The sequence below is a fragment of the Arvicanthis niloticus genome, chromosome 12 (genome assembly GCF_011762505.2).
Source record: "Arvicanthis niloticus isolate mArvNil1 chromosome 12, mArvNil1.pat.X, whole genome shotgun sequence".
Classification (NCBI taxonomy): Eukaryota; Metazoa; Chordata; class Mammalia; order Rodentia; family Muridae; genus Arvicanthis; species Arvicanthis niloticus.
Genome location: NC_047669.1, coordinates 37,138,457 through 37,163,074, shown reverse-complemented (window position 1 = coordinate 37,163,074; position 24,618 = coordinate 37,138,457). Strand labels below are relative to the sequence as shown.

General features: G+C 41.6%; 1 protein-coding gene across 5 annotated transcripts in view; it reads right to left on the bottom strand.

Annotated features, from left to right (window-relative positions):
• The window catches only part of Cblb (Cbl proto-oncogene B), a 165,380-nt gene extending 143,942 nt beyond the window's left edge, over positions 1-21,438 (bottom strand). For 2 of the 5 annotated variants that reach the window (XM_034515081.2, XM_034515083.2), the window contains exons 1-3: positions 21,290-21,438; positions 19,823-20,004; positions 5,977-6,227 (exon numbers count right to left, since the gene is read on the bottom strand). In XM_034515081.2, coding sequence (XP_034370972.1) covers positions 5,977-6,227; positions 19,823-19,990 — 419 coding nt within the window. In that variant the 5' untranslated portion in view covers positions 19,991-20,004; positions 21,290-21,438. Of the gene's footprint in view, positions 1-5,976; positions 6,228-19,822; positions 20,005-20,677; positions 20,799-20,900; positions 21,223-21,289 lie in introns of those variants that run through there. The other 3 variants (XM_076943012.1, XM_076943013.1, XM_076943014.1) reach the window with 3 other exon arrangements.
• Between the last annotated feature and the right edge of the window lie 3,180 nt (positions 21,439-24,618).

Here is a 24,618-nt window from a genome sequence, read left to right as displayed (position 1 = left end):
TATTTGTAGCACTGCTTGTTACAGATACTCTTTATTGTAATTATTATTGTTTGGAGGACTGAATGGGTTGCTTTGTTTTTGTTTTGGTTTTTTTTTTTTTGCTATCATTTTTTTTCCAAGTCAACTTTTTGCTTAACTATGACTTTAAAAGATCAGCTCCAAAATGTTCTGGATAGCTATCTTGGATGCCCCAGCCTGGGGTTAGGAGCAGGCGCAGTACTAACAGGTCCTCAGGCAGAAGGGCCGCTCATTAACACAGCAGATAGCAGGTTTTCCTTTGCTCAGCTTAGTCAGTGGACAACGAAAAATCCGCCTGATGTTTCTGCAGTTCATATACAGGTTAGCCTCTCAAAGGATTAGCTTCTCTATGCTGAAATACCTTCTCACTAAACCTTAATAAGCGTAAGCATTATTATGTGAAACAACAAAATACTGCCCCCTCCTATCCGAGCACTTGCTCCATTTTCTCGGAGAATGGATTTGTCTTCTTCAACACTAGTGTACAAAGAATGAAAGAGAAACTTTGAAATTATGTTACGAAGAAAGCATCTATGTTGTCTCTGTGTGCACTTTTAAAGCCTTTATTTTCTCCACAGACAGACTTTCAAAAGCAGAGTTAGTTTTGCTCTCCTAAATTAACTTTGGGTTTTGTTTCAGTAGTGAAGCTCTCGGAGGGGAGAGACTGATTATAGGAACCCGGCTCACAGGCGTAACTCCTGATCTTGGACCTTCCCTACCTGGCTGTCTGACACCAGGCTTTGGGCAGCAGCTCACTGATGCTGACTTTACTGATGGAAGATAAAGTTTACTAGGAAAACAAACGCCTGAAGAAGAAACTGCCAGTAAACTCATAGGAGAAAAGGTTATCTGGTGGTCAGGTGGTCAGCAAGAATAACCCTCCGGCCTCTTGCATCCCAAAAACCAACTGGAGCTATTGTCTCCTTCTCCCATGCCCCAAAGAGACCTCTATACAAGTTCCTGCTCCCATCAAGCGTACTGACGGGAACTCTTATGTCACACATCACTGCATAACTCTTCCCAAAACCACATGTTCACAACAACTTAAACACTCAATGAAGACACATCAACTCAAGCCAGGTGAGGTTCAATTGCTTCTCTAACAAATAGGAAAGGAAGGTGACTGGACAAATCTAGCACCACCCCACATCCCCCACCCCGTGAGCTGCACATGCCTTTCCTCTGTCAGAAACTATTACTCTGCCATTCTCAAGGAGACAAAGTTTCACTGTGCCTTAGATGTCTCTTTTGGCAGCAGAGACACTTACCTAGCCATAAGTTCTACCTCACTCCTTCCATAGTACTAACAAAGAAATACACTGAAAGCCGTTGGCTTATTCTACATTGACTTATTGTACATATTTTACACTGAATTGTATAGCACATTAGCAGGAAATTAACAATTTAGGCCACATATTCTTTAGCAGCAAACTAAGACAGCTCTGGGTTCAGGACTGATACGCAAAGTTTTCTTTTAATTTATATTTAATTTTAAACTAAAGGCAGAAAGAAGTCCATTAAGTCCATTATTGACACAACAGACACATGGATATTGATCATCCTGACACAGGCACTCATCCAACACAACTTTATCCAAGAGAGAATCACTTGAAGCAGGGCTGGAGTAAGTTGTTAAATTCAAAATGGCCATTTCTACTGCTGTTCTTCAGTGTCAACTTCATAGTATTACTGTGCCCAGTGAGTCACTTCAGAATCGAAGGGGACAGTCTAAAGGATTTCTAAGATTCCCAATAACCAGCATGTCTGACATGATCAGTGGTCATTTTACTCATCAGTATGGTCAGTAGCCGAACTTCCACATGAACAGTCTTAGAATTTTCCGTAAGGTTCTACAAAGCAAAAGGCCGCAGAGCTCCATGTGCAATAACATACCTCAAGTCAGTCTGCGTTTGGACTCGAAAGGATGCTTAGCGGTGAATGTGCACAAGTACGTGACTGCCACAGGGACACAGATCAGGAGTCTATGTCCTTGGTACATATGCCAATGGTTCACTCTAACTCATCATTAGAAAATTACTTAGCTCAGAAGAATGTGTACTTTCAAAGATTGGCTATAGACCATTTAGAAAAAAAAAAAAAAAAAAAAAAGGACAATAGTAAAATTCAATAAGGGAATATGCATCCCAAACGACTGTATTTCCTCTTATAATTGATTTTTAAGACAAAATAATTAAATTTACCTGGGTACTTAAACCAGGAGCACAGATGCAGTTTACACAGTTGCCTAGTTATGGCCAGTCTTATGTGACCTATCATTGTCTAACCTACCATTGCCTGACCTACCACTGTCTGTGGAACTCTACACACTTAACAAAATGTTGTATGTGCCCTGTGATTTTTTTTTTTTTTTTTTTGACAAACATAGGTTCGAATGCAGAACATTTGGTGTAGTGGTAATTATACGATATCTACTGAGCTGGAAAATCCTACTTCTTTGGAAGACATAAAAGTGGGATGCAAGTTTACCATGTCAATCTTAGTCCAGCTAAAACAGGAATTCTACTCCAAGTGCTTGACCTTCGAGTTACATGCTTTGCTGGCATCCCGATGTCATGAAGTACTTAGCTGGAATACCAGGAACCTCTAGGCTATATCTAAATAGGAATTACAGTGACATTTGTAAAAGCAATTTAGTTGTGTGGGGATTTGTTTTTGTTTTGTTTGGGTTTTGTAAGTGGTACAAATACTATGTCAAAATATTTACATCAACATCTGGATTTCAAAATCTTGGTCTATCTTATAAAGCCTGTAAGAACAACCCCACCCCCAATCCCCACCCCCACTCCCCACCTCCATGGTCTCTCTCCATCTACCTTGCTGCTAGAATCCTGTGGCAATTTAAACTCTCACTGTGTTTGAGGCCCTGGGGAGGATTTGAGCTTTACAACTAAAAGGCAGCCAGAAAATTTACTGCCCTCAAGAAATATAAACTGTCTTCCAAGAACCCGAAGTGAAGGATGCGGAGTCAGGGAACCGCTGTACTCCATGGGTACATTAGGACGGTGAATGAGCTGGAAAAAGCATCTGAGATTAACATTTATGTCCGTTTACCTTTGGCAGAGGCCTTTGCTGTGCTTGAGTGTGATGGTTCTGCATGCTCTGTGTATTTATTTGGCCAGCTCTTACAAACAATTTCAGAGCCTACATCCCTAGATAACTAAATTTTCCATTACACAACCCTAAACCATCGCAAACCAAGTGAGGTTATGTTTTCTGATATGAAAGATAACATATCTCTTAGAGATTTTCCTAACTGAAATACTGAGAGGTAAATTAATTTGGCCAATGCTAAGACATTACGTTTATTAATTCATACTGGTTTTCCAGCTGGAAATACTTCTACTATCAGTGAATAATCTAGATAAATTTAAAGGAGCTCAGAAAAGGGAAAACTCTCAGTTCCATTATCCAGCTGAAGACAGGTATTTAAATCCAAAACCTAAAGAGCCGGATCCCAGAATCAGTGGACCCTTACATAAAGAAGTCTGGCTACAGAAGCTCAGCATCCTGGGTTGAGTAAATATTTAGACACTGGCAGGTCTGAAGGTTACTGAGGAGAGACCCCTATCTCATAATCAGCAGCTTGGTAAACAGGAACTGCAGTTGGAGGACTTAACTGGTCAAAAGAATGTGATCTGAATCCCATCTCTGGCTTCAAGGGGAGACACGACATTCTAAACAGCCACCAAAATCTTACTACTATCTAGTTAGGAAATTTTCTCAGAAATAAGGGACATGGGATTGCCCCCACCCTCAAGTGGGGCTATGAATCATCTGAAGAGGAACCCGCCCCTCTGAAAAGGCATCTGTTCTAGAAACATTGAGAACTAGTATAAAGCCTAAGAACGAAGGTTGGCATGGTGATCACTTTGGCTACTGACCACACTCATTCCTGGAGAGTGCCATACTTTTCTCTGTAATAAACTCTGTGTCTTCTATGCTGCACTTTGTGCGCCTGAATTCATCCCGTTAGAGCTCACAAGGACTGGAGCCATGCACAGTCACAGTGATATCCCAGTAGCATCAGTGGGTAGACTCAGGAGCATTAAGAGTTCAAGGCAAGCCATGACTGCATAGAAAGTCTGAAGCCAAGGCTTGAGAGATGGCTCTACAGTTAAGAGCACTGGATGCTCTTCCAGATGACCCAGATGCAATAGCCAGTGCCCACATGGCAGGTCACAACTGGGTAACTACAGTTGCAGGGGATCTGATACTTTCATACAGATGGGCAGGCAAAACATTCACTAACATAAAATAAAAATTTATAAAAGAAAAAATTTTAAAGGAAGTTTAGGGCCATCCTGGGCTACATGAGGTCTTGTCTTGTGGGGTGGGTGAAAGGGGTAGAGCAGAGACAGAGAGAGAAAGAGGAATGGAGACAGAGATCGATGTCCCATCAGTCCTATCAGTCTTCCCTGGCCAGTTTTACACTTAGTGGTCAAATTTAATGCCGAAGGTGTATCTACGCCCAGCTACTTCACAAAGAGACTCGGCGTGAATCTAAAGTATGGCATGCCCAGCACCAGATGCTGGAGCAGATACGCAGCAAGACATCTCATTCATTATTGGTCAGAATGGAAAACAACTCCATCACTATGTCAGGATAGAATTTACAAAGTTCAACACAGGCAGGCCATAAAATCTAACAACCATGCTCCTAAGTATTTACCCAGATGACTGGAATGCTCCTACCAGCTCCAACACAGTTGCCAAATTAGGCCATCAAGGTGCCCTTCGATACACGAGAGGGTATAGAAACAAACTGTGATATAAGCATACAATGTCAGAATCCATGAAATAAAAAGGGGGGGGGCCTATCAGGTTATAAAAAGACCAGCAGGAAACCAGTCTGAACAGTTACTTATTGCACACTGTGTAGGCTGAACGTAGAGCATTTCTTGTCATTTTAATAGTGTGCTATAGCCTTTAACAACTGAGCCACTTAAACAGCCCAACACAGGGAGTTCTTATCGGGTATGGGTAATCACACAGCAAGTGTATATTTGTAAACCACAGAACAATAAAAGCAGTGAACCTGTAAAATAAAAGCAGTACGACCAATACTGATTCGTTGATGGTAGCATATGCCACACTACAGCAAAGACGGCACAGCACTGTGGTGAAGCTCTGTTCCCAGTACTGAGCAGCATCACCATATCCATCCCAGAGCTGATACTGGTATCACCATCTACAGAAAGCGTTGACCCCACACAGACGGCACGAAAATAAGACAAAACCATACTGTGATAGCTACGTCCATAGGCATGGAGCTTCCTAACAGTTTCCCGTACTATGAGGTAGAGCGTTCCTCAGACCCTTGGCTGATGATCTGACAGTCCAGCTGCCACTGCCTCTGAGACACATGGCTCTTGGTATTTGAGGAGGTTGAGGTGGAGGGTGATATACGAAGAGAAAGGTTAGCTGGAGATAAAGTCCTAGTAACAGGGCTTCAGGGCCATCACTCATGCTGACAGTACGTTGCAGTGATGCTCTCATGAGCACAGTCACCCAACCTCGATATGTAACCCCAATAATCACACTGGTTTACCAAGCTGGATTAGGACGGAACTGTTTCTCTGTGGTCAGTGGCCTATCTAGGGAGAAGAGCTGCTTAGTCGTGTGTCTTCACGAAAATTCATATAAAAGATGTAGACTGGAGAAGACTGCTTGCTTGGCAGGAAGCAGAATGAACTACTGTGAGCAGTCTTTCTGTGAAACACGGAGTGCTCTAAAAAGGAGTCCAGAGAAAAAAGCAAGACCACTAGCTGAGGTTTGACATTCTACCTGCATTTTTGCCAAACTTCAATTATGTGAAAAGGAAACCGGCAAGAAAGTGGCATAGTCCCCACAACACATGCACGGCACTTCTGTTAACCCTGCGACACAAAGCAACGGGAAGGTGAGACAATCAACAGTACACATCCCAAGTGTGCTCACCTGTCCTGTGACTGCTCTTCGTACATCCTCTCCTTGCCTTCTTTAAAGAGCCGGATGGCTCGCTTTGACTTCTTCATGAGACTATCGATGTAGATTTTAAAGTACTCATTCTCGCTGAGCTGAGCCAGCTTCTGGTTGTCGTCATATTTACTCAATATAAGTCGCAAGTGCTGATACGTATCAGGTAAAATATCAAGTATATATGGTGGGCTGTTTTTCAACTGAAGTTTGGGATTTTGGCACAATCTTACCTAAAAACAAAGAAAAAATACTTTATGGAAACTATAATATTCTTGGTCATAGAAAAGTTACAAATGAATAGAGCTATGTACCCTTTCTTTTCTACAATGCAATCTATGATCTGAATTACTGAATCTGCTTCAAAGCACTGATAAATACTTTTCTCTTACAACATCCAAATCCCATTCTCTTATCCCAGGAACACTTTGCTATATCCCACCCTCACTTTCACCTCTGATCATTTTGATTATCTTTTCCATAGTGTCCTAGAGTATACAGTCTGATGGAACTCTGGTGTAGTAGTTACTAATCACCTCATAACAACAATCTTGTTTTTAATGAAAGCAAGCAACCAATGAATATCTAGTTTTAAGATGCTATTTTACGGTATTAAGTTCATGGCTAAAGCTATTTCACAGATTTTAATTAATATTTGAATGCATTGTTTCTGAACCTTAACAACTGAGTTACTAAGCAGTTAAACAGGTGTCAGGTCTAAACAAGCCTCTCTCCCTCACAGTGTCGACCAGGACTATGAACATGTGACGTGCACTGTTCAGTCACTCCTCCAGGTGCACACATTAAAGAAGGGCTGCCTGCAGAACTGAAAATACTTTCTGCCAGGAAAAACAAAAAAAGGAAGAAGAAGAGAAAGAAGTGGTAATTCAAATCGACACTGCATTCACCTTTACATGTTAATATAACTTAGCCATTAGGAAAGACCAGTTCATTCTGTCGCTGTGAGTAGGGTACTGGGAACCCACTAATTCACTCATTTTACTGAGAGCTTTTGGAATGGCGTACTGCATTCGTAAGGTAGGAGCGCAGCACAGGTGGAATGGCCACTGGCAGGAGCTTCCACCATGTCAGTGCCGCCTAAGGCCCGAGTCCCTCCTTCAAGTGTGCTTTTCCTCTTGTTTTGTTTTGTTTTGTTTTTATAAAACCTCAGAGCAAATATTTCAAACACAATAAATAAATGATCTTGCATCTTCCTTCCCATTGTAATGAAACTCCTTTTGGGTGACAACTGAGTGGCCAAGGGACATTTCTGGAACCTGGCTAACAGGAGGCCGAGTTAGAGAGACATTCAGTATGGGTTTAGAGATTTTATATGCAAAGCGCGCAGTCAGTTCCATAAATACAGAAATCAAGGTCTCAGGGTCGGCAGTCTGAAATAAGAGAGAGAGAGAGAGAGAGAGAGAGAGAGAGAGAGAGAGAGAGAGAGAGAGAAAGTGCTGTGCGATCTTATTTATACACAGACTCTAAAAAAGAGGAAGTGAAATACGTAGAAACAAAGTTGAATGATAGCTCTCAAGGGCAGGGAGAAGGGACAGTGGGGAATGGAGGTCCAAGGGCACAAAGTGACATGAAGAAGGACGCACAAGTCCAGACGTTGTACACGAAGCACAGGGACTACAGTTAGCATTGTCACCTTGCCCAATGTAGTTCCTAGGGAAAAAGACTGCAGCCACTTTTACCAGAAAACAAGGCAGACATGTTTACTCCTTCGACTACGGTACCTCTTTCTCTACAGAGGTATATCATCTTGAGCAATAAAATTAATGATACATACTTTTTAATGAAAAGAATTTTTTTTTAAAAAAATATGGCTTCAGGTACACACAAGTATCATAGCACTGACTATGCTGCTGCAGGGGAGGGAAAGAATTCTTCAGTATGCTATCTACATAGGATCACGCAAGTCAGGGTAGGAAGTGCATGTAAGCAATGCAAGAGCATGCAAGCAAGAGGTAGCTCTTCAGACAGCAGTGCAGACGTGTTTATCAACACGTGCAGTCTTGGGAGTTTCTCAAATGTTTAATCTGCTGAGTTTTGTTGTTTGTTTGACACTAAAGAAAACTTTCTTTCACAATCAGGCTTACATATTAGTACGTTAGTAGTGACCCTCCAGCGACAATGGTTTCTGGTATCAACACCTGCCTCTAGACACCCATAAAAGTGCTATCACAAACTCAAAATGGGCTAACTGTCATCATTTCAGAAAGCAGGAATGCAAAGTAAATTTGTCAGCAATCAATGAAATAAACAGTCCTCAGACTGTCACATTTGCTTAGATGATGACACCAACATATATTTTTTATAAAAACAAACAAACCACTCTGGCCTAAACTGTCAGGCACTGACCGTGAACAAAGCCAATTCTCCCAAAGACCTGTTGCGTTCTCCTCCTTTCTCCCTCTGTGTACACAGTTCCTAAGACCAGGATCTCAGCACATTGTACACACTAACAAACTGATAATAAACAGGGTTCACTGACTGAAAAAAAATCAGTCTATAAACATGTACACACTTTTGTCTTTTAAATTGTTACCCTAGCCTTAAATGACAGAACCACCCTCCAACTCCCACACACACACTTTCTATAAATGGTTTGACTGTGTAATTTGCTTAATTTTCATAATTGAGTTCTATAGGCATATAATTTACAAATGAGTAGTAAGGGTTTCATTTAAATATAAGAAAACTACCTTAATCCTCAAGAGATTATTTTTTTTGGCAAAGGTCAGATGGAATCTCCCTTATTAAGTAATACCAAGTCTTTGTAAGGTAAAAGGGCTGACAGAGCTGAGAGAGACAACAAAGAGGGTGTGTGTCTGTGTGTGTCTCTGTGTGTGTGTGAAGGCATTTGAGTGGAAGGCAGAGGACAACTGGATCTCTGTGTGTGTCTGTGTTTCTGTGTGTGTGTGAAGGCATCCGAGTGGAAGGCAGAGGACAACTAGGTGTGTGTGTGTGTGTGTGTGTGTGTGTGTGTGTGTGTCAGTTTGTATGTGTGTGCGTGTCCCTGTGTCTGTGTGTGTGTAAAGGCATCTGAGTGGAAGGCAGAGGACAACTTGACTGAGCCACTTCTCTCTTTCCACCATGTGGGTTAAGGGATAAAATTTAGGTCACAGGCTTGGCTACAAGTGTCTGCTATCACTAAGCCATCTTAAGGGCTCTGGTATTTCAATTCTTAAAACCAAAAGCTACCAGAGCACAGGTGAATTTCAAGAACACTACCAACCTCTTATGGTGGACAGAGATGAATTTTAGCAACATGTCCTTGTAAAATGTCACTGACTGATAAATTATTAACTTGTAAAGAGGGCAGCTTCAGATTCATTTGTTCCATTGGTTAATTTGTTAACTACTTAATGAAAAACATCACATACGTGTGAGACATTACAAGTAATTGTTCTTTGGTAGATACTTTTCATTATCGTCGATATCTAATTCACTATTCCTTACATGACATTTTAGTCACTTGCTTTTTTTTCCAATTATAATTTTATGTGGAAACACACTGCTTGATTAAAGGACAAAAACTCTCTGAATAACTCCCATACACCAGGTATTAAGCTACGTGCCAGGAAATTACGGATGAGTACAACATACTCCCTGCCTTAAGGAGTCTGGCAAACGAGACCGCGTTCTATATAATTAACTTAGGAGCAATGTAATTCTTGCTCGAAGGGATCTTAGAAAAGATCTCATTCAATCCATTCATTTCCGGATTAAAAAAGCTAAGAACTACAAAAATTAAGGGACAGTTAAAAAACCATTAATCCAACACAAGAGCCTGCATCTTCTGAATCTCGGGTTCCTCTTCTTCTGGCTATATTACAATTTAATTAGAATTACACATATAAATTAATGATTCCCTTCTAAATTCATTTCCATTTTTATTTTATTCCATTTGCAAATTTACATGAACTCCATAGCCCATTTGTTAATTCAAGGGAAGTAAGTATACATGCCAGGCATTGTCTCAGAGAGACAGAAGACAAAGGAGCAGCTCACAGACCTGTCCTCATAGAGTCTTCTAGTGGGAAAGTCTGGGGGCGTAAGAAAGAATCACAGAACTTAGAACTGTGACAAAGAACCTTGCAAAGGTCTAGAGGAGAAAAGCAGCACCTAAGTCACATTCTCAAGGGCATCAAGAAAAGCATGTCTAAATTTGCAGAAAGGAATACTGCAGTTAAATCGTAATCAAAAGGCTTAAGCGACACCAGGGTAAAGGAAAGGAATCATGCAGTTGTGCTAAAGGGTGGACGCACAGGAAGGCCACAGGTATACAACAGTACAGAAGACCTGAAAGAGGCCGGAAGGAGCTGGTGTACCAGGACTCTGCAAGCTACCCTGTGTTCCAACTTTGCACAGGACGAAGCAGAACTGATGGAGCTGAGCTACCGTATGCCTCTGAGTGTGCACTTCATCAGCTGGATTACTACTAAACTCTGTGATTTATGGCCACTCCTGCTGAAAATGAATAATCCCACCCCAGGACTATGACTTCTAAGCAGGCCAAATTCAATTTCATTCAATAAATATTTATTGAGTGCTTGCTATGTGCAAGGAACTGCAAAGCCAGGGAAAGAAAAATAGCCACTCTAAAAACAATGAATTAAGAGGAAAAATGAAGCTTACCTCAAGGTTAGAGTTCTAGAAAAATCTGAGCTGCACCCTACAATGAGAGCTGGCACATAAACAAAAGAGCTTTCACAAAGAAATAAGCCCACATTATGTTCTTCAATGAAGGACTTTTTAAGGTTCTGACTGATAACTAAAAGAATTGGTTAACATGATTACTCTTTTCCTTTTAACCAGAAAAGAAATTCAGGTTTTGAATCAGGCTGAAAATTCCATCATTGACCCAAGGGTTTTGAGACTTCTAAAGAGAAGTCTTTAAAACCTTGGTAATCACTAAAAGCACCTTTCTTGTTGTGACATGACAGCATTAAAATATGGAAATGCAACCCGCTTAGGGCTACTCCTCAATACCCAGATGACTGACACGGGGATCAGAAACTATAGCACTGCAGAAGCAACGCTTGGATTGAATTATAGTTAAAGATGCTGATGCATACTCTGCGTTCATATAGTCTACACTGATGCAAATACATAACATTGTTTGCCATGTACATACTTCATGTATGTTAAGAAAAACAAACATATAATCATACAATTAGACACTTTCAACTATATCAAAGCCAAGGCACAAATATAAAAGCAAAATTTAATATTGCTATAAGATTTTTTCAAGCTATTAATTACTCTTGATATGTTACATTTGAAGATTTCTGAAATGAATAAGTAAAAAAAATTAAATTTAAAAACTTGATAAGAAAAAATTTAAAAGTAACCCCAAAATCTTAAGCCAAAATAAACACAATGACTGGGGGTAGTAAAAAGATTTTTGGCTGTGTCTTAATGAAAATTTCCAGCCAAAAAGGAATAAAAAAAGGTTTTAGATACCTAATGTACCTTGCAAATAAGGTAGAAACCAGCTCCCAAACTATGAAAGTTTTTACAAACCAAAAACTGTCAATGGTAAGCAACTGTGTCTATACTGTAAATAACTGTCACTCAAAAACATACTTCATTCCAAGGAACATTCATGGATACTGAACCATATTAAGTGAGTCACTTAATCTCCAATCAAAGTATGTATTTTGTGTTATACGTGTGTGCTTGAGAGCCAGGCTCTCATTCAGGCTTAGCTAAAATTCTACCACCACTGAGCTAAACCCCAAGGACTCATCTCTCTCCCTCTCTCTGTCTCCTCCTCCTCTCTCTCTCTCTCTCTCTCTCTCTCTCTCTCTCTCTCTCTCTCTCTGTCTGTCTCTAGCATTTACATTTCTCCATTTTTTCTCCCTCCAAACCCTCCCATATAACCCTCCCCTCTCTTCTTCAAACTCATAACTTTTTTCATCACTTGTTATTATATGCATATATGTATCTGCATATACGTACATATTCCTAAATATAACCTGTCGAGTCCACATAATGCTACATGAATGTGTGTTTTCAGAGCTGGTTGAGCATTTGTCACTGGGACAAGTCCTAATGGATACATCCCTCAAACATTCCATGCCTAAGACTTAGGGAACAATGCAGAATTGAAGGAAGAAAGACCCTAAGAGCCAGAGGATCCAGGACTTTGTTGGGAGCTGTGTCTCTGAGTAACATGAGAAGCTATCCCTGTAAAGTCTCACTAACATGACCACCAAAAATGAGTTGACCAGGGAGGACACCGATGTTCATGCCAAAGTAGAGGCCTCAGTTCTACACAAAGAACTGCAGACTAGTGACTAAAGCTAGGAGGGGAGAGGTGTCTTCCCCAGGGAAGAGAACACCAATAGGATCTCTCAGTTTACAGACAGTAGTATGACAGCCTTGCTTGCCCTTCTTCTGGAAACAGTATCAGAGGTTTTTTTACTTAGTCCAAAATGCATCTGAACGTCTTTAGGTTCGTTCCATCTTAATTCAGCAACCTTCCTAATGAAAGAATAAAGTATACATAAAAGAAGGCAAAATATTACATAGTAAGTACAAAATAATACAGCACTTTTTACAGAATATTAATTAGGCAAAATAAAGTTCGCATATAAAATTGGCCAAGAACTTAAAACTGGTTATAGTGGAATTTTGAGATGTTTAATTGACACTGTTATGTTTTACAGTGACAGTACCTTTACAGAGTTAATATTAAAAGGACCAGTTACAAAACAACTCCTTATACTTAAAATACACATTGTGTATTCTGTTCTCCTGGAGAACATATCTGTTTTCCTCACTGGTCTGTCTTTCTCACTTTGTATAAAAAGAGGTACAACGTGTGTTTGATGGAGAGAAGACTACAAGAAAAAGAGTTAAGACATCTCAGGGAAAAAAAATATATATGTATGTGTATGTATGTGTGTGTGTGTGTGTGTGTGTGTGTGTCTGTGTCTGTGTGTATATATATATATATATATATATATATATATATATATATATCACATATCCATAAAATTATTGAATAAATCTCCCCAAAACTGAATACAAAATTTGGAACATAGTTTGGTAGTATAAAATGTAAATACTCAACACCCTTGTGATTTACCTCCTGTAAGAAAAAGAGCAGCCTTCAGCAGCCCATGCATCGCTGTCCTAATGCAAGAGACACACATTAGTACCAATTAAATCTGGCTCTTTCCTTCCAGAAGCCTCACTGGTTTACACGGTCTTTTAAAGGAAAATAAAGAGTGCAGCTCTCAGCACAAGTGCTGTGCAAACCCACCCCTCATTTTCTTCTATTTCCTCTTCTCGCTTCATATACAGAGAAGCCAAGCCCATGGAGCTTTTATACAAATACAGGGACACAAAGGCACTGGCTAGCCCGCTCAAAATCATAATAGTTTAACAATAGTTCCTTCAGTTGGTGAAAACTTTTTATGTTACATGAGACTTTTAAAGAGTCTGTGGTAGTCTGTATAGGGGTAAGATTAAAGGTGGGCCACTAATTTTGTCAGCTTACATCGAATCTTCTAGTTTCTTCAAACCTAAGAGACTCAAGAACTAAAGATAAAAGCAAGTTTTACCTGTGAACAGGTAAAAGTAGTTTACGACTAACGTTAACTGCTGAGGTGCTAGTTTGATTCAGTTTAACGATTACTCAAATGATAAACGCTATGCTGTACCTGTTGGTGGATCCAACATTATCTAAAGTTTCATTCATTGATTAAAAAAAAAAAAAAAACGGGCAACCTACAAATATAGTTTAAAAAATAAGCCTTATATGGGCAAAGATGACAGGACAGCACCATTATCATCACAGCACTGACTTAAGATGGCGCTTAAGGTAAAGGAGGGGAACAGGCTTCCTCCTCAATTTATGTAACTTACCTATTCCATTCCTTGAAGACTGATCCATGATATACAACTTTTAAGATATGCCTTAAACACTGCAAAATACCATGTTAAACTGCATCTTGACAACCCGAAAGGAGATGTGCCCATTCCTGTAAAACTTCCCTGTGGTGTCTCACTTCCCTCCTGCCTATGTGGAAGTTACACCTATCTGCCATGGTTAGCCATTCCGAGCTGCTGCCATACAGTGTTCCCCATCTGCACTGTAATCTATGCCTTCACTTATTCCTTCTGCAGGGACAACGTAAGCCTCACTCTACTTCTGTCTTGCTCATGAATAGATGGACAGACACAGAGACACACATGATAAAATGAAGTTTAACCCTCAACAGACTGTAAAGCGATCACAGCTTTCTTTGTGTTGGTTGTTACAGTTGTAGAACCACTCATCTCCAAGCACATCCTAATCTGGGCCCATCACAAGTGAAATCAATGTGCCAAAGTCAACAATAGCCTCTGATTAGGAAATCCAATGACTTCCTCAGTTTTACTCTGTTTGGTTTCTCTTCTTAAATGTAGCTTTGTAAGAAGTTGAAGGAATCCTCTTAGCTCTGCCTGTATGGAGAAACTGATGCACAACTGCTCTTTTTCCACCTTTCCATTCCTATGTTATGTCCTGATTCTCTTCCCTTTACTACCTCTAAATAAATACCCCTCCTGCTCCCAATGACGGATGTTCTGCCCTTGTCTCTGAGTCTAGCTCCGCATCCTAACTCCTTCTCAGTGCTACAGCTTGGGATGGGATGCCTAGAAACACAACTACCAAATAAATAACCCTGGTTTCAAATTCTCTCTGAACTGTATACCCAATTTTCTGACCTCAAAATCAAGTTCTCTCTCTCGGAAATCATACTCCGAACATGACGGACAGACAGGCCCACCATCAGGCTTGCCCTTTCCCTTCCTGGGCCCCGTCTCCTTAAGGGCTCCACTGCTCTCACAGTCAACTAGCTTGAAAACCTCAAGTCACTTTCACTTCGTCTTCTCTTTCTTTCGGAACCCTCAAGATGCTCAGAGAACAGCAGATTTTTCTCCCCCAAATCTTCCACGTTTGTGACACACTTGCTAAACCCAACCCACTGTCAAGTCTCTAGACCAGGTCTTTATAAGTTCTTAACCACATTGATTTGTCTCCTCCTGATCCCTAGTCATTCTCAGCATTACTCCAACCTTCAGACTCAGCAGAGTAGCATATGAAAGGCTGGCCTTGATTTTTCTCTCTATGTTCAGAAATCTTTATATGTCAACCAAATTAACTGGATCCAAATTCTTTGGTAATATTGAAACTTCTACCATCCTCTTCCTCTTTTCTCTCTTACACAAGAGCCTCTCTTCATTCCCTCAGAGGACTATGCTTTCCAGCCCATCAAACCATCTTTTAGAACACAGGGACAGCACCTTTCACCAGTTTCTCACCTCCAGCAAGCAAATCACCTCCACCTACTAGATACAGTATTTGTATCATATTATAGTGTTTATATAATATAATGTGTGATATTATTTATAAATGATGTCTGTCCTGAGCTAGATTGTGGGGAGGGGGGGGGAAGAAGTAAAGAAATCAACAACATATAAACAACTTTTAAAAGAAAGGAAAATCTAAATGTTAAAAACATTTTTAAGAGTTAACAAATGAGTAACCAATTAAAGTTTCCATTATACGCCTGCTTTCTATCACAGGGTTAGGCCAAGTTAACACTTCACAGATCCCCTTTAAAAGGTTCACTTTGGCAAAGAGCTTTTCCTACGTGTCACTAGTAGCAAACTTTAGAATCAAGTCAATTGCGTCAGCAAAAATTCAAAATCTAATTCAGTGATAAGCAAAATTGCCTGAACAGCTAACTAGTGTCTTATTAAACCCAATCAAAATTGAATAGGGCCCAGGATACTACTAATGAAGGAGTTCAAGAAACAAAAGTCCATGAGTAAGTCAAATCAGTGTTGTTCCCTTTATCAAAGCCCTGCAAGGCTGACAAACAGAATTAGCATCCAAAACTTTCATGTCTGATGATATAGGACTGTATTCCCAGCTACTACTGAGTCTGAGGCTCAAGTTCAAGGCTTAGCTGGGCTACAAGAGATAGTTCTCAGGCAATGTAGAGATCTTGTCTCCAGAGAAAAGGAAATAAAGTAAAAATTTTAAAAAGTTAAAAATACCCTGGGGATGCAGCCCAGTGGTGGGTAGCAAGCACAGCTGCTCAGCGTGGCTTCAGCAGTCAGTGCTAGTCAGGGAACTGTATTTTAAATTCTGTAGACCCTTTTTCAGATGTGGGAGGTTCAGATGTGTGAGGAATTCAACTTTTAAAACGCAGTATTACGGTGAAAATATATATATAACTCGTGGATCATTGACAGACAAACTTTAAACTTCACTCTGGAAAGATTACACGTGAACAGAATATTTTGAGGCTAAGGGATATACTACAGGTAAAAGGCAGGCGAATGCTGGGTGGTAGCATCACTTTCTAAGTGCTTTTAGCACTGACGTACCAACACAACTTCAAATACATGGCAAGTCGAGCAGGACAAAAGCAGGTACTCAGCTTGCTTGGCTCTTTATCATCAGGTAATTATTTTCTAATTTCCCGAGCATCCATGTACATTCAGTGCATTTAGCATCTATTAGAGGGAAAAATGGTTTCTTCTGTTTTCCATCACCTGGCTCAGACTCTGTGCAAACCACACTCAGGAACCTCACATTAATAAATTATGACTCCAACCACACCGATTAGCAACCATTTCCTTCCCCTCGCTTCAGCATTTCTAACAGGAGCAGAATCATGCTGTTCCCAAGAGGCTGGGGCAGCAGAAACCAGACAGAAAACCAGGGCTCAGAAGGAGCTGAGTATCCTCCATCCTGCCTCCACTGTGCTTGTTGTTGAGTATACACCCCAGCCCTTTTCATACTCCATGGAGATTGCCAACTCTTGTCCAGCGCTGATGATGTCCTGGTTTACAGGCCGAAGATAGAGCTTAGTCTAACCTAGGCCCTGTTCCCAGCAATAATCACTCAGTAACACAACAGACCCTCAATAAGTATTTATTAAGGGTTGATGAAAACATGCCTGTAACAACTTAGGAACAGAATCCACATATGACTTTGTGTGTATTTAAACCTACATGGCTATTTTTCAAGAATAGTTCTGTCAGTGTTATCAATGGGCCATCCACTGACCTGATGGTTTCGAGGTCAGTCTCTTAGAAGCACTAAGACCAGAAAATTATCTATGTGGGATGCTTTGGTATCCACCATTTGTTATTTTCTCAGGCCATGCACTATGTGAACTCTACGCTACTGATTATAAAACATTACACAACTTACAAAGAACACAAGGAACAACTGTTTTCTCCTATGCCTGGTGACCTTGGAAAGGGTGTCTGCCCTGGGAAAACAGAAGACTTAGTTGCCACTGACTTTTCAGTTGAGTATCTTTCAGTTCTAGAGGTCAAGGAATGATAAAATTATACAGTTATGAGATACGTCCTGTGCTGCCCAAGACTGGTTCACTGCCCTCTCTAAAATGAGTTACGTTGCTTAGTAATTACTTGAAAGCAAGACTTTGAAGACCTCCCCAGGAAAAGAGGCTCCATAAAGAAAGCTGCACAACTTCACACTTAAGCCTGACGTTTCTTTAACAACCCATTAGGCCGGAAATCTTCTGTATTCACCAAGTAAACTCACACTGCTGCAGCTATTCTCTAGGTCACACATCAGATGCTACTATTTTTGTACTCGTAATAAAATCCCTGAAGAACCATGAGATAGTGTTAATACTATGATCCACTTCATTCATCAAAGTAAACTAAAAGAGGATGAACCCATCTTGGGGAAAACATATACATTACAACTTTCAATAACATGTCGCAATTGGTAATAGCAATTCCCAGGGCCCTTCTCATAGTATGTGTTAAGAGTGTAAATAAATAGACCAAACTCGTATGACAAAGCCACAGATGTATCTACATTGTCATCTATGACAAATAATGAAGATGAACAGGGAAACCCATTTTGCTGTACCTTTGCCAACACTGGGACCCACATCCCACTGAGTAGAGACTTGGGGTAAAAGAGTTCCTAGTGTGCCTAACTCAGCTGTAGAAGCCAAGTTAAAACCCACCGAAGGGTTAATGGACAATGGCAGGTGTTTAACTGTCAAATAACCATGCATTTACTGTACTCCATGGTGAATTAATTAGAAGTGGTTAACGTGTAGGTTAACAACCAGTTATGCAGCAAAATTATGCATACCACTTTATTTTTTTTACTATTTCACTGATGACTTGACAGTAGTAACTGTTGCTCACCACTTCACTATATAAATCTTTTTTTTTTTTTATGTTCTAGTGCTCAATCGGAAATACACAAATTCGAAACATCTCAAGGAACGATGCTGATGGACCAACTCCCTTGTGAAATCAAAGCCATTTGTTGCCTATTTATGCAACAGATAAACTGGAACAAACCTTGAATTTCTTCTCCTACCACCAACTAATGACTCAGGCAGTACGGGTGACCTTCAAATGCATACTCTGTAGAAAAGCAAACAACCACTCATATTGTGCTTGCCAGATGCATGCAGTTTTTCCAACTGCAAATTCTTCATCCCTAAGTGTCCAAAGCTAAAACTAAAACCTGACCCCAAGCAGCAAGCTACAATGTTCTGACATCATGACATCATTCCGTCTGGAGCACTTCAATATAACAATTTGAAGAAAAAACTGGCAGAAGCTTAAATAGGTCACACTGAAGTCCCAAATTAAGGCTATTTACCTGGTTAAAAAAAAATACTCTGGTGCTGCATCTGATACCAGTGGACATCCAATGGGAGGCCCACGGTTTAGCTATCTTACCTACAGCCTCCATAAGAATAAGCGAAAATAAAGCAAATCGTGTCACCTCCCAGAATTGTTACTTCTACTCAGTGGCTTATTTGTAGCCAATTTTGTCTTTAATAGCAAAGCCAAGCCAAGCTAAATGACACCATATGATTTCAAACAAGCCTTTGCTCATCCTTAAAAAGGAGCATTTTTGTAAATGTCTCAAACTCAACAAGCATCGCCCAACTTCTTCAACATCATAAAGTATGAATTTGTGTGGAGAAGGAAGCCAACACATCTGTGTTACAAGCCTCCTCAAACTGCTAGCTTTCCAGCAGGGCCCTGGGAGGTGCACACACTGCCCTTTTAACTGGACTCTTCTGAGAACTGCCATCCAGTTTGGTTTCTTCTTGTGAAACTAGAGATCATCTAAAAGCAACAAGCCAGAAAACCACAGAAGTTTCTGACACTCTCAGCCCCACAGCCTCCAGCATACATTTTCCTTTCACAATAAACAATGTACAACCAAAAAGGTTCCCTGTTTCAAAATGGAATCACAGATGAAAGAAACTGTAAGGCTGCCCTGAACAGTAAAGACAAACAACAACCCCCCCAAAAAAATATTCTTTATGAAGAGGAATTGACACAGATAAAAACTAAAACTCTTAAATACTGCTTCCTCACTGAAGCCCTGGTTCTCTCCCCAGTGAGTGTTTCAACAACACCCATGTGCTTGTCCTAAGTGTGCTCCAGCAGAGACTATTGTTCACTTGTTAGCCTTCTGTTTTCTAGTAGCAAGGCAACTCTACATAAGATCAAACAAACTTCCAAACCATACTATAGCCATACGCCCACCAAAAGGAGACAATGGTAAAAACTCTGTATCTGGAACTTGAAAAGCAAGACATTAAGTTAAAAGGAACAACAACAAATCTTGGCTCTGAATCCAACTTTTGCAAAGACAGAGTTGAAGAAAAAAATGACTCAACACAAATCCATAGATCATCACCATAACAGCGATTATTAACCATATGTATAAAGAGAACCGGAAGAAAGTGCATTCAGGGCGATGAGGGTCATGTACACACACTGAACTCACCACTTTGTCCATGAGTTTCCAAGTCTTCTCCACAGTCCTGCGGTCAGCTGCAGCTTGCTTTGGGGGGCCAACTGCATCCTGAATAGCATCAATAATCCCCAAAATTCGACCTTTACGGGGGTTTCCTCCTCGACCACCAGGATTTCTGCCATTCATAGAATTTGCCATCTGGAATCTTAGTCCTTTTTGCAAGGTAGATTTTAAAGAGAGGAAAAGTTAGCTAGATATGAAAGTATTTCCCCCACAGGAAACTGAACTGAACAGGCTCACTTGTACCCATTAATGATATTCTCCGGCATCACTGTGACAAAGCAGAGGGTCCCAGATTCAACTTTTTGGTAACCCCGTGTAACTGCATTCTCCAAGTTAAGAGCTGTGACACAGGTTTGCTCTTACAATAGTAGAAGTTAAAGATGCATCCTCCGCCTGTGTTCCACGCAGCCACAGCTCAACGTCATCAACAAAACAACTTTTAACAGATAAGAACACAATGTTCTCCCCCTTCTGTTGTAATCCAGATTCAAAATACTAGAGCTGGAACCCCTCAAATTCGTGTTGGGAGCCTCAGGAGACTCACTCAGAAGCCTCCTTCACGCTGTTAGATTTCGCCAAGTTATTACATAAATGCAAAGTACTCCACACACGCATAAGGGACACGTCTGTTGTCAACAAAGGCGGAGGACTTGGATTGCCCCCCCTCACCCCCCACCCCGCGGCAAAAGCCAGCAGCTGCGGACACACAAATAGTTCTTTAGAGCAATGCGGTGAGTAGTTTTTCCCTAGAGCCAAATAAACAAACCAACAAGCAACCCCTTCTTAAAAAGCGGTGAAAAGCCGGCAGGGGTGGGCACGCACCGCGGAGTTCAATTCTCGGGTGGCCCTTCGTCTGCCTACCCGGTATCGAGTGGTCCAAAGCTTTGTTTCAGAACGCCAGTGCCCTTTCCAGGCTCGGGCCTCTAGCCCGCCACTCAGGGGTCTGGGAAAGGGACGAGGAACTCAGCAAAGATAAAGTAGCCTTAGACCCCGTCCTGGCTCCGGAATCCCACAGCCCGTTCGATCTCGCGCCAATAACACGCACCTCCCACCGGCGGCGATCAGCCAGAGTCCGCTCCCTCCCGGGCCCCGGGCCAGCTAGGGACTGCTGTTTAAATCCCCACTTGGCTCAGGCCCGCAGTGGCGACAGCAGCTGGAAACCAGGGCTGTCCCCTCTCCCTGATGGCCCGCGCCCAGCTGCAGGGCCCCCGGGCCAGCAAGCGGCGTCCAACCCCGGGATGACCCATTCCTTCCTCTACTCGGGTCACCGCGGCCGTCCCGAGCCACGCGTGATCGCGGGTCCCACTCCACACACACGCTGCCCTGGCTGGGGTGGCTCGGGTCAGGGACTCTGTGGAATCGCCCTAAGAGCGCGCTCCGGAGAAGGAGCCACGGAGATCTAGGGACACCGAGACGCGGGGTCGCGGCAATTACCGTGCAGACAGCTCCACGCCCGCCCGGCAGTCCCGCGCCACTCTCGGGAGGCCGCCGCAGCGCCCGCCGGAGGAGGAGACCACTCACTGGCCACCCCACCCCTGAGCCATCCCCGGAGACCAAGGCGTGGGGCGGAGCTAAGGAGGGGCCTTGAGTCGCCGGACCAATCCTGAGAGCCTGCTTTCTGCCAGACAGCGGGCGGAGCCAATGGGCGGGACGAGACGCTCCTCCCGCGCTACCCCCCCAAGTCCACGTCCTCCACGGTACACAATGGCCCCAGAGGAAGGCCCACTTGTCCGCGGCCCACTTGGAGAAGAACTCGTTGGGAAATGGACCTAGGCTAGTCTGGAACAAAAGTGGGACGAGGAAAGGAACTAAAAAAGTAGCGGCAAGGAGCCAGGGGAGCTAACCAATGAGGGGTGCGCAGGTGGGCGTGAGCGCCCCGAGCGGGAGTCTAAGCCAACTGGGGCTAAAAGGCGGGACTTCCTGCCTCACTCACCTTCCTAGTCTTTGTTTCATAGCAACAGAGTAGAGGCTGCCAGGGTGGTGCTGCTTCTCCTCTCTGGGCGGGTCCCAGGCTTAAGAAATTCATCTCCCTAGGGCTGCCAAACTGCTACCCAGGAGAGCAGCCAAATAGGTCCAAGACCTTGTTTCTTGTTGACTGTCAAATAAAGAGCAACAGTCCTTTAGCTTCTAAGATGAAGGTTACCCTCACACAGAGTAGGCTAAGAGTAAAGCCCGACTGCCAACTAAAACTTCCTAAATTTATGAAATGTTTCCCTTTTACTATTAGTTCTAGAGGGATTCCAGATCAAACATCAGGCTGATGAGAAAGCAAATACTTAACAACTCCAGCTAAATAGTCTCTGTAAATCGTGCCAGGACAGTAAAAACTCCACACAATGGGAATTACTAATCTGTTTTACACCTTTATATTCCCAACAAGTTTCTCTGTAGATCCTGGTAAAGAAACAGCTGTTGAATGTTTGCCTGAGTCACTTTTCCTCTGTAGAGGAGTCTTCATTTTAATGACAACCTTATATCTGTCATCCTCTTCCAGGGTTCTTCTCTTTCTGGGCTCCATCCTGGATATCTATGTAAAAGGAAAGCACTCTGGTAACGCTCATCATAGTCATACATTAAACAGATGCTGTATTTCTCTCTATTTGGCTCACCATGCTGCTGCCATTTTTCCTAGGCTTACATACCTGGAAGCTGGTTTCCCCTGCAATTGATAGTACTGGCTATACCTCACACCTTGGGCTCCTGGATGTGATACTTTGCACCTTTTTAAAATGTTATACATGAATACATACATACAACATACATACATACATACATAGTATATACATACAAGCAGTATCTAACCAACTATCCTGATGAATGTGTCTCAGTGGTTCCGACCATTTCCTAATAAGTATTTTAGTGCTACAATTATTACTGTGAAGGCTCCTGCGTTGTCATAAAATGTCCTGCAATCCTAAATTCAGATAGTTAAGATTTTCATGTAATGAAAACATCCCAAATGTGGCCCTTTAAGCAGTCAGGCAGAAAAGTATAAATCAGGAGGAATTATTTTCTTTCATTATTCTGTACTAATAATTTAAAAGTAGTTTCCTGTTTTACATATGTAGATGGTTCAGCCTCTCCATATCGCTGCTTATCTTCATATTTGGGTAAATGTAAAATGAACAAAATACATATTCAGTACCTTTCTAATTGCAGTTTGTAACTGAAGGCCATGACAGTAAGAAAATAGCTTGGGCTGTGAAGCAAAGAACATCATGTAGATACAGTGACAAGCCTCATTATGTTCTGTTTCTCCATTCTGGCTGGGACACAGGTATAACAAATTCATGTCTCCATGGCTGCCAAACTTTTTGAACCAAAGCAACTGAAAACCACTCTAAGATAGTGTTTATTGTAGGCTGACAGAAAACAAAAATCTGTCATTATGTTAGTTGGGGTTCTCTAAAGAGGCAAAGTGATACAATATGATATATATGTATACATTATAATATATAATATAAATATATGTAAAACTGCTATTTATTAGACTGATCCACATGATATGATCTGGGAGTCGGACAAATTCTGTCTTACACTCAGAAGCTGAGACTCCAAGAGTGTCTCATCCCACAAGGCTGATATCTCATTAATCCCAATCTGGTGCTAAAGGCCTGCACAGTTCCTGGAGAGCTGCTGGTTTGCAATCTGGGTTAGAAAATGGAGAAAGCTGTTTCTCATGTTAAAAGAAGGGTGCTGTAACAAGAGACTGAAGGACCCACCAGCAAGAATAAAGGCCAATGGGCAAAAGGCAGACTTTTTACACCCTACAAAGATGGTGGTCTTCCCACTTCAAATAATCTAATGAGAAAGATACCTAACAGGATGAAGAGATGGCTCAGCAGTTAATAGCATTTGTTCTTGCAGAGGCTTTTTGATTCGGTTCTAGGCACTCATGTGGTGGCTTTACAACTATCCATATCTACAATTACAGGATATCTAAGGTCTTCTTCTAACCTCTGTGGGCACAAAGTGTGCACATGGTACACATGCACTCATGTAGCACAATATTCATACACATAAAATAAAGCTTCAAAGTAATTCATTACAGGAGTGTCCAGCAGCGTGCATTTTAATCATAGAAGATAGGATCAAGTTAGTTGACAACCAACATTGACCATCATAGTCATCACGCTAACCAAACTGAAATGGAAGCTTCTCATAGGGAAAGCATAGATGCACATGCCACATACACAAACACATACAAACACACATTGATATGTATGAACTCTATTTATCAAAGCCTCCCATGTCTAATTAAGATATAACATGCATCCTAGCTGAGCTCAAATTAGGACTTGGTGTTTGGTGAAGTCAGATTAGCTGGTAGGTCATCAGTTCTCTTTTCTGCTAGCAGGAGGAATGAAGACTGCTGGGGAAAAACTGAAGCATGAAAATACTCCCCAGTCAAAGACTGCATTCATACATAAAGGTACAGATGTTGTATCTGAGCAGTAATAGTCCAAGCTAACAGATTTGGCTGAGGAAATAGTATGCTCATTTTACCAAACAAGGTATTCCCCAGCTCCATACACTTTAAAGTGAATGCAATGTCACTGAAGGACACAAGAAACAGTGGGGTTCCTAGCTAAAAGGTCTTGTCAGTATCAGAGTGGCCAAATAAGTGAATGACAGAGCTAAGCTGGCTATTTGAGCTTGCTTTCCTATCACTGTGATAAAGACCATGAGCAAATCCAGCATGGGGGTGAAAGGGTTGACATGCCCCAAACCACAGTCTGTCTTTGAAAGAAGCCAAGGCAGGG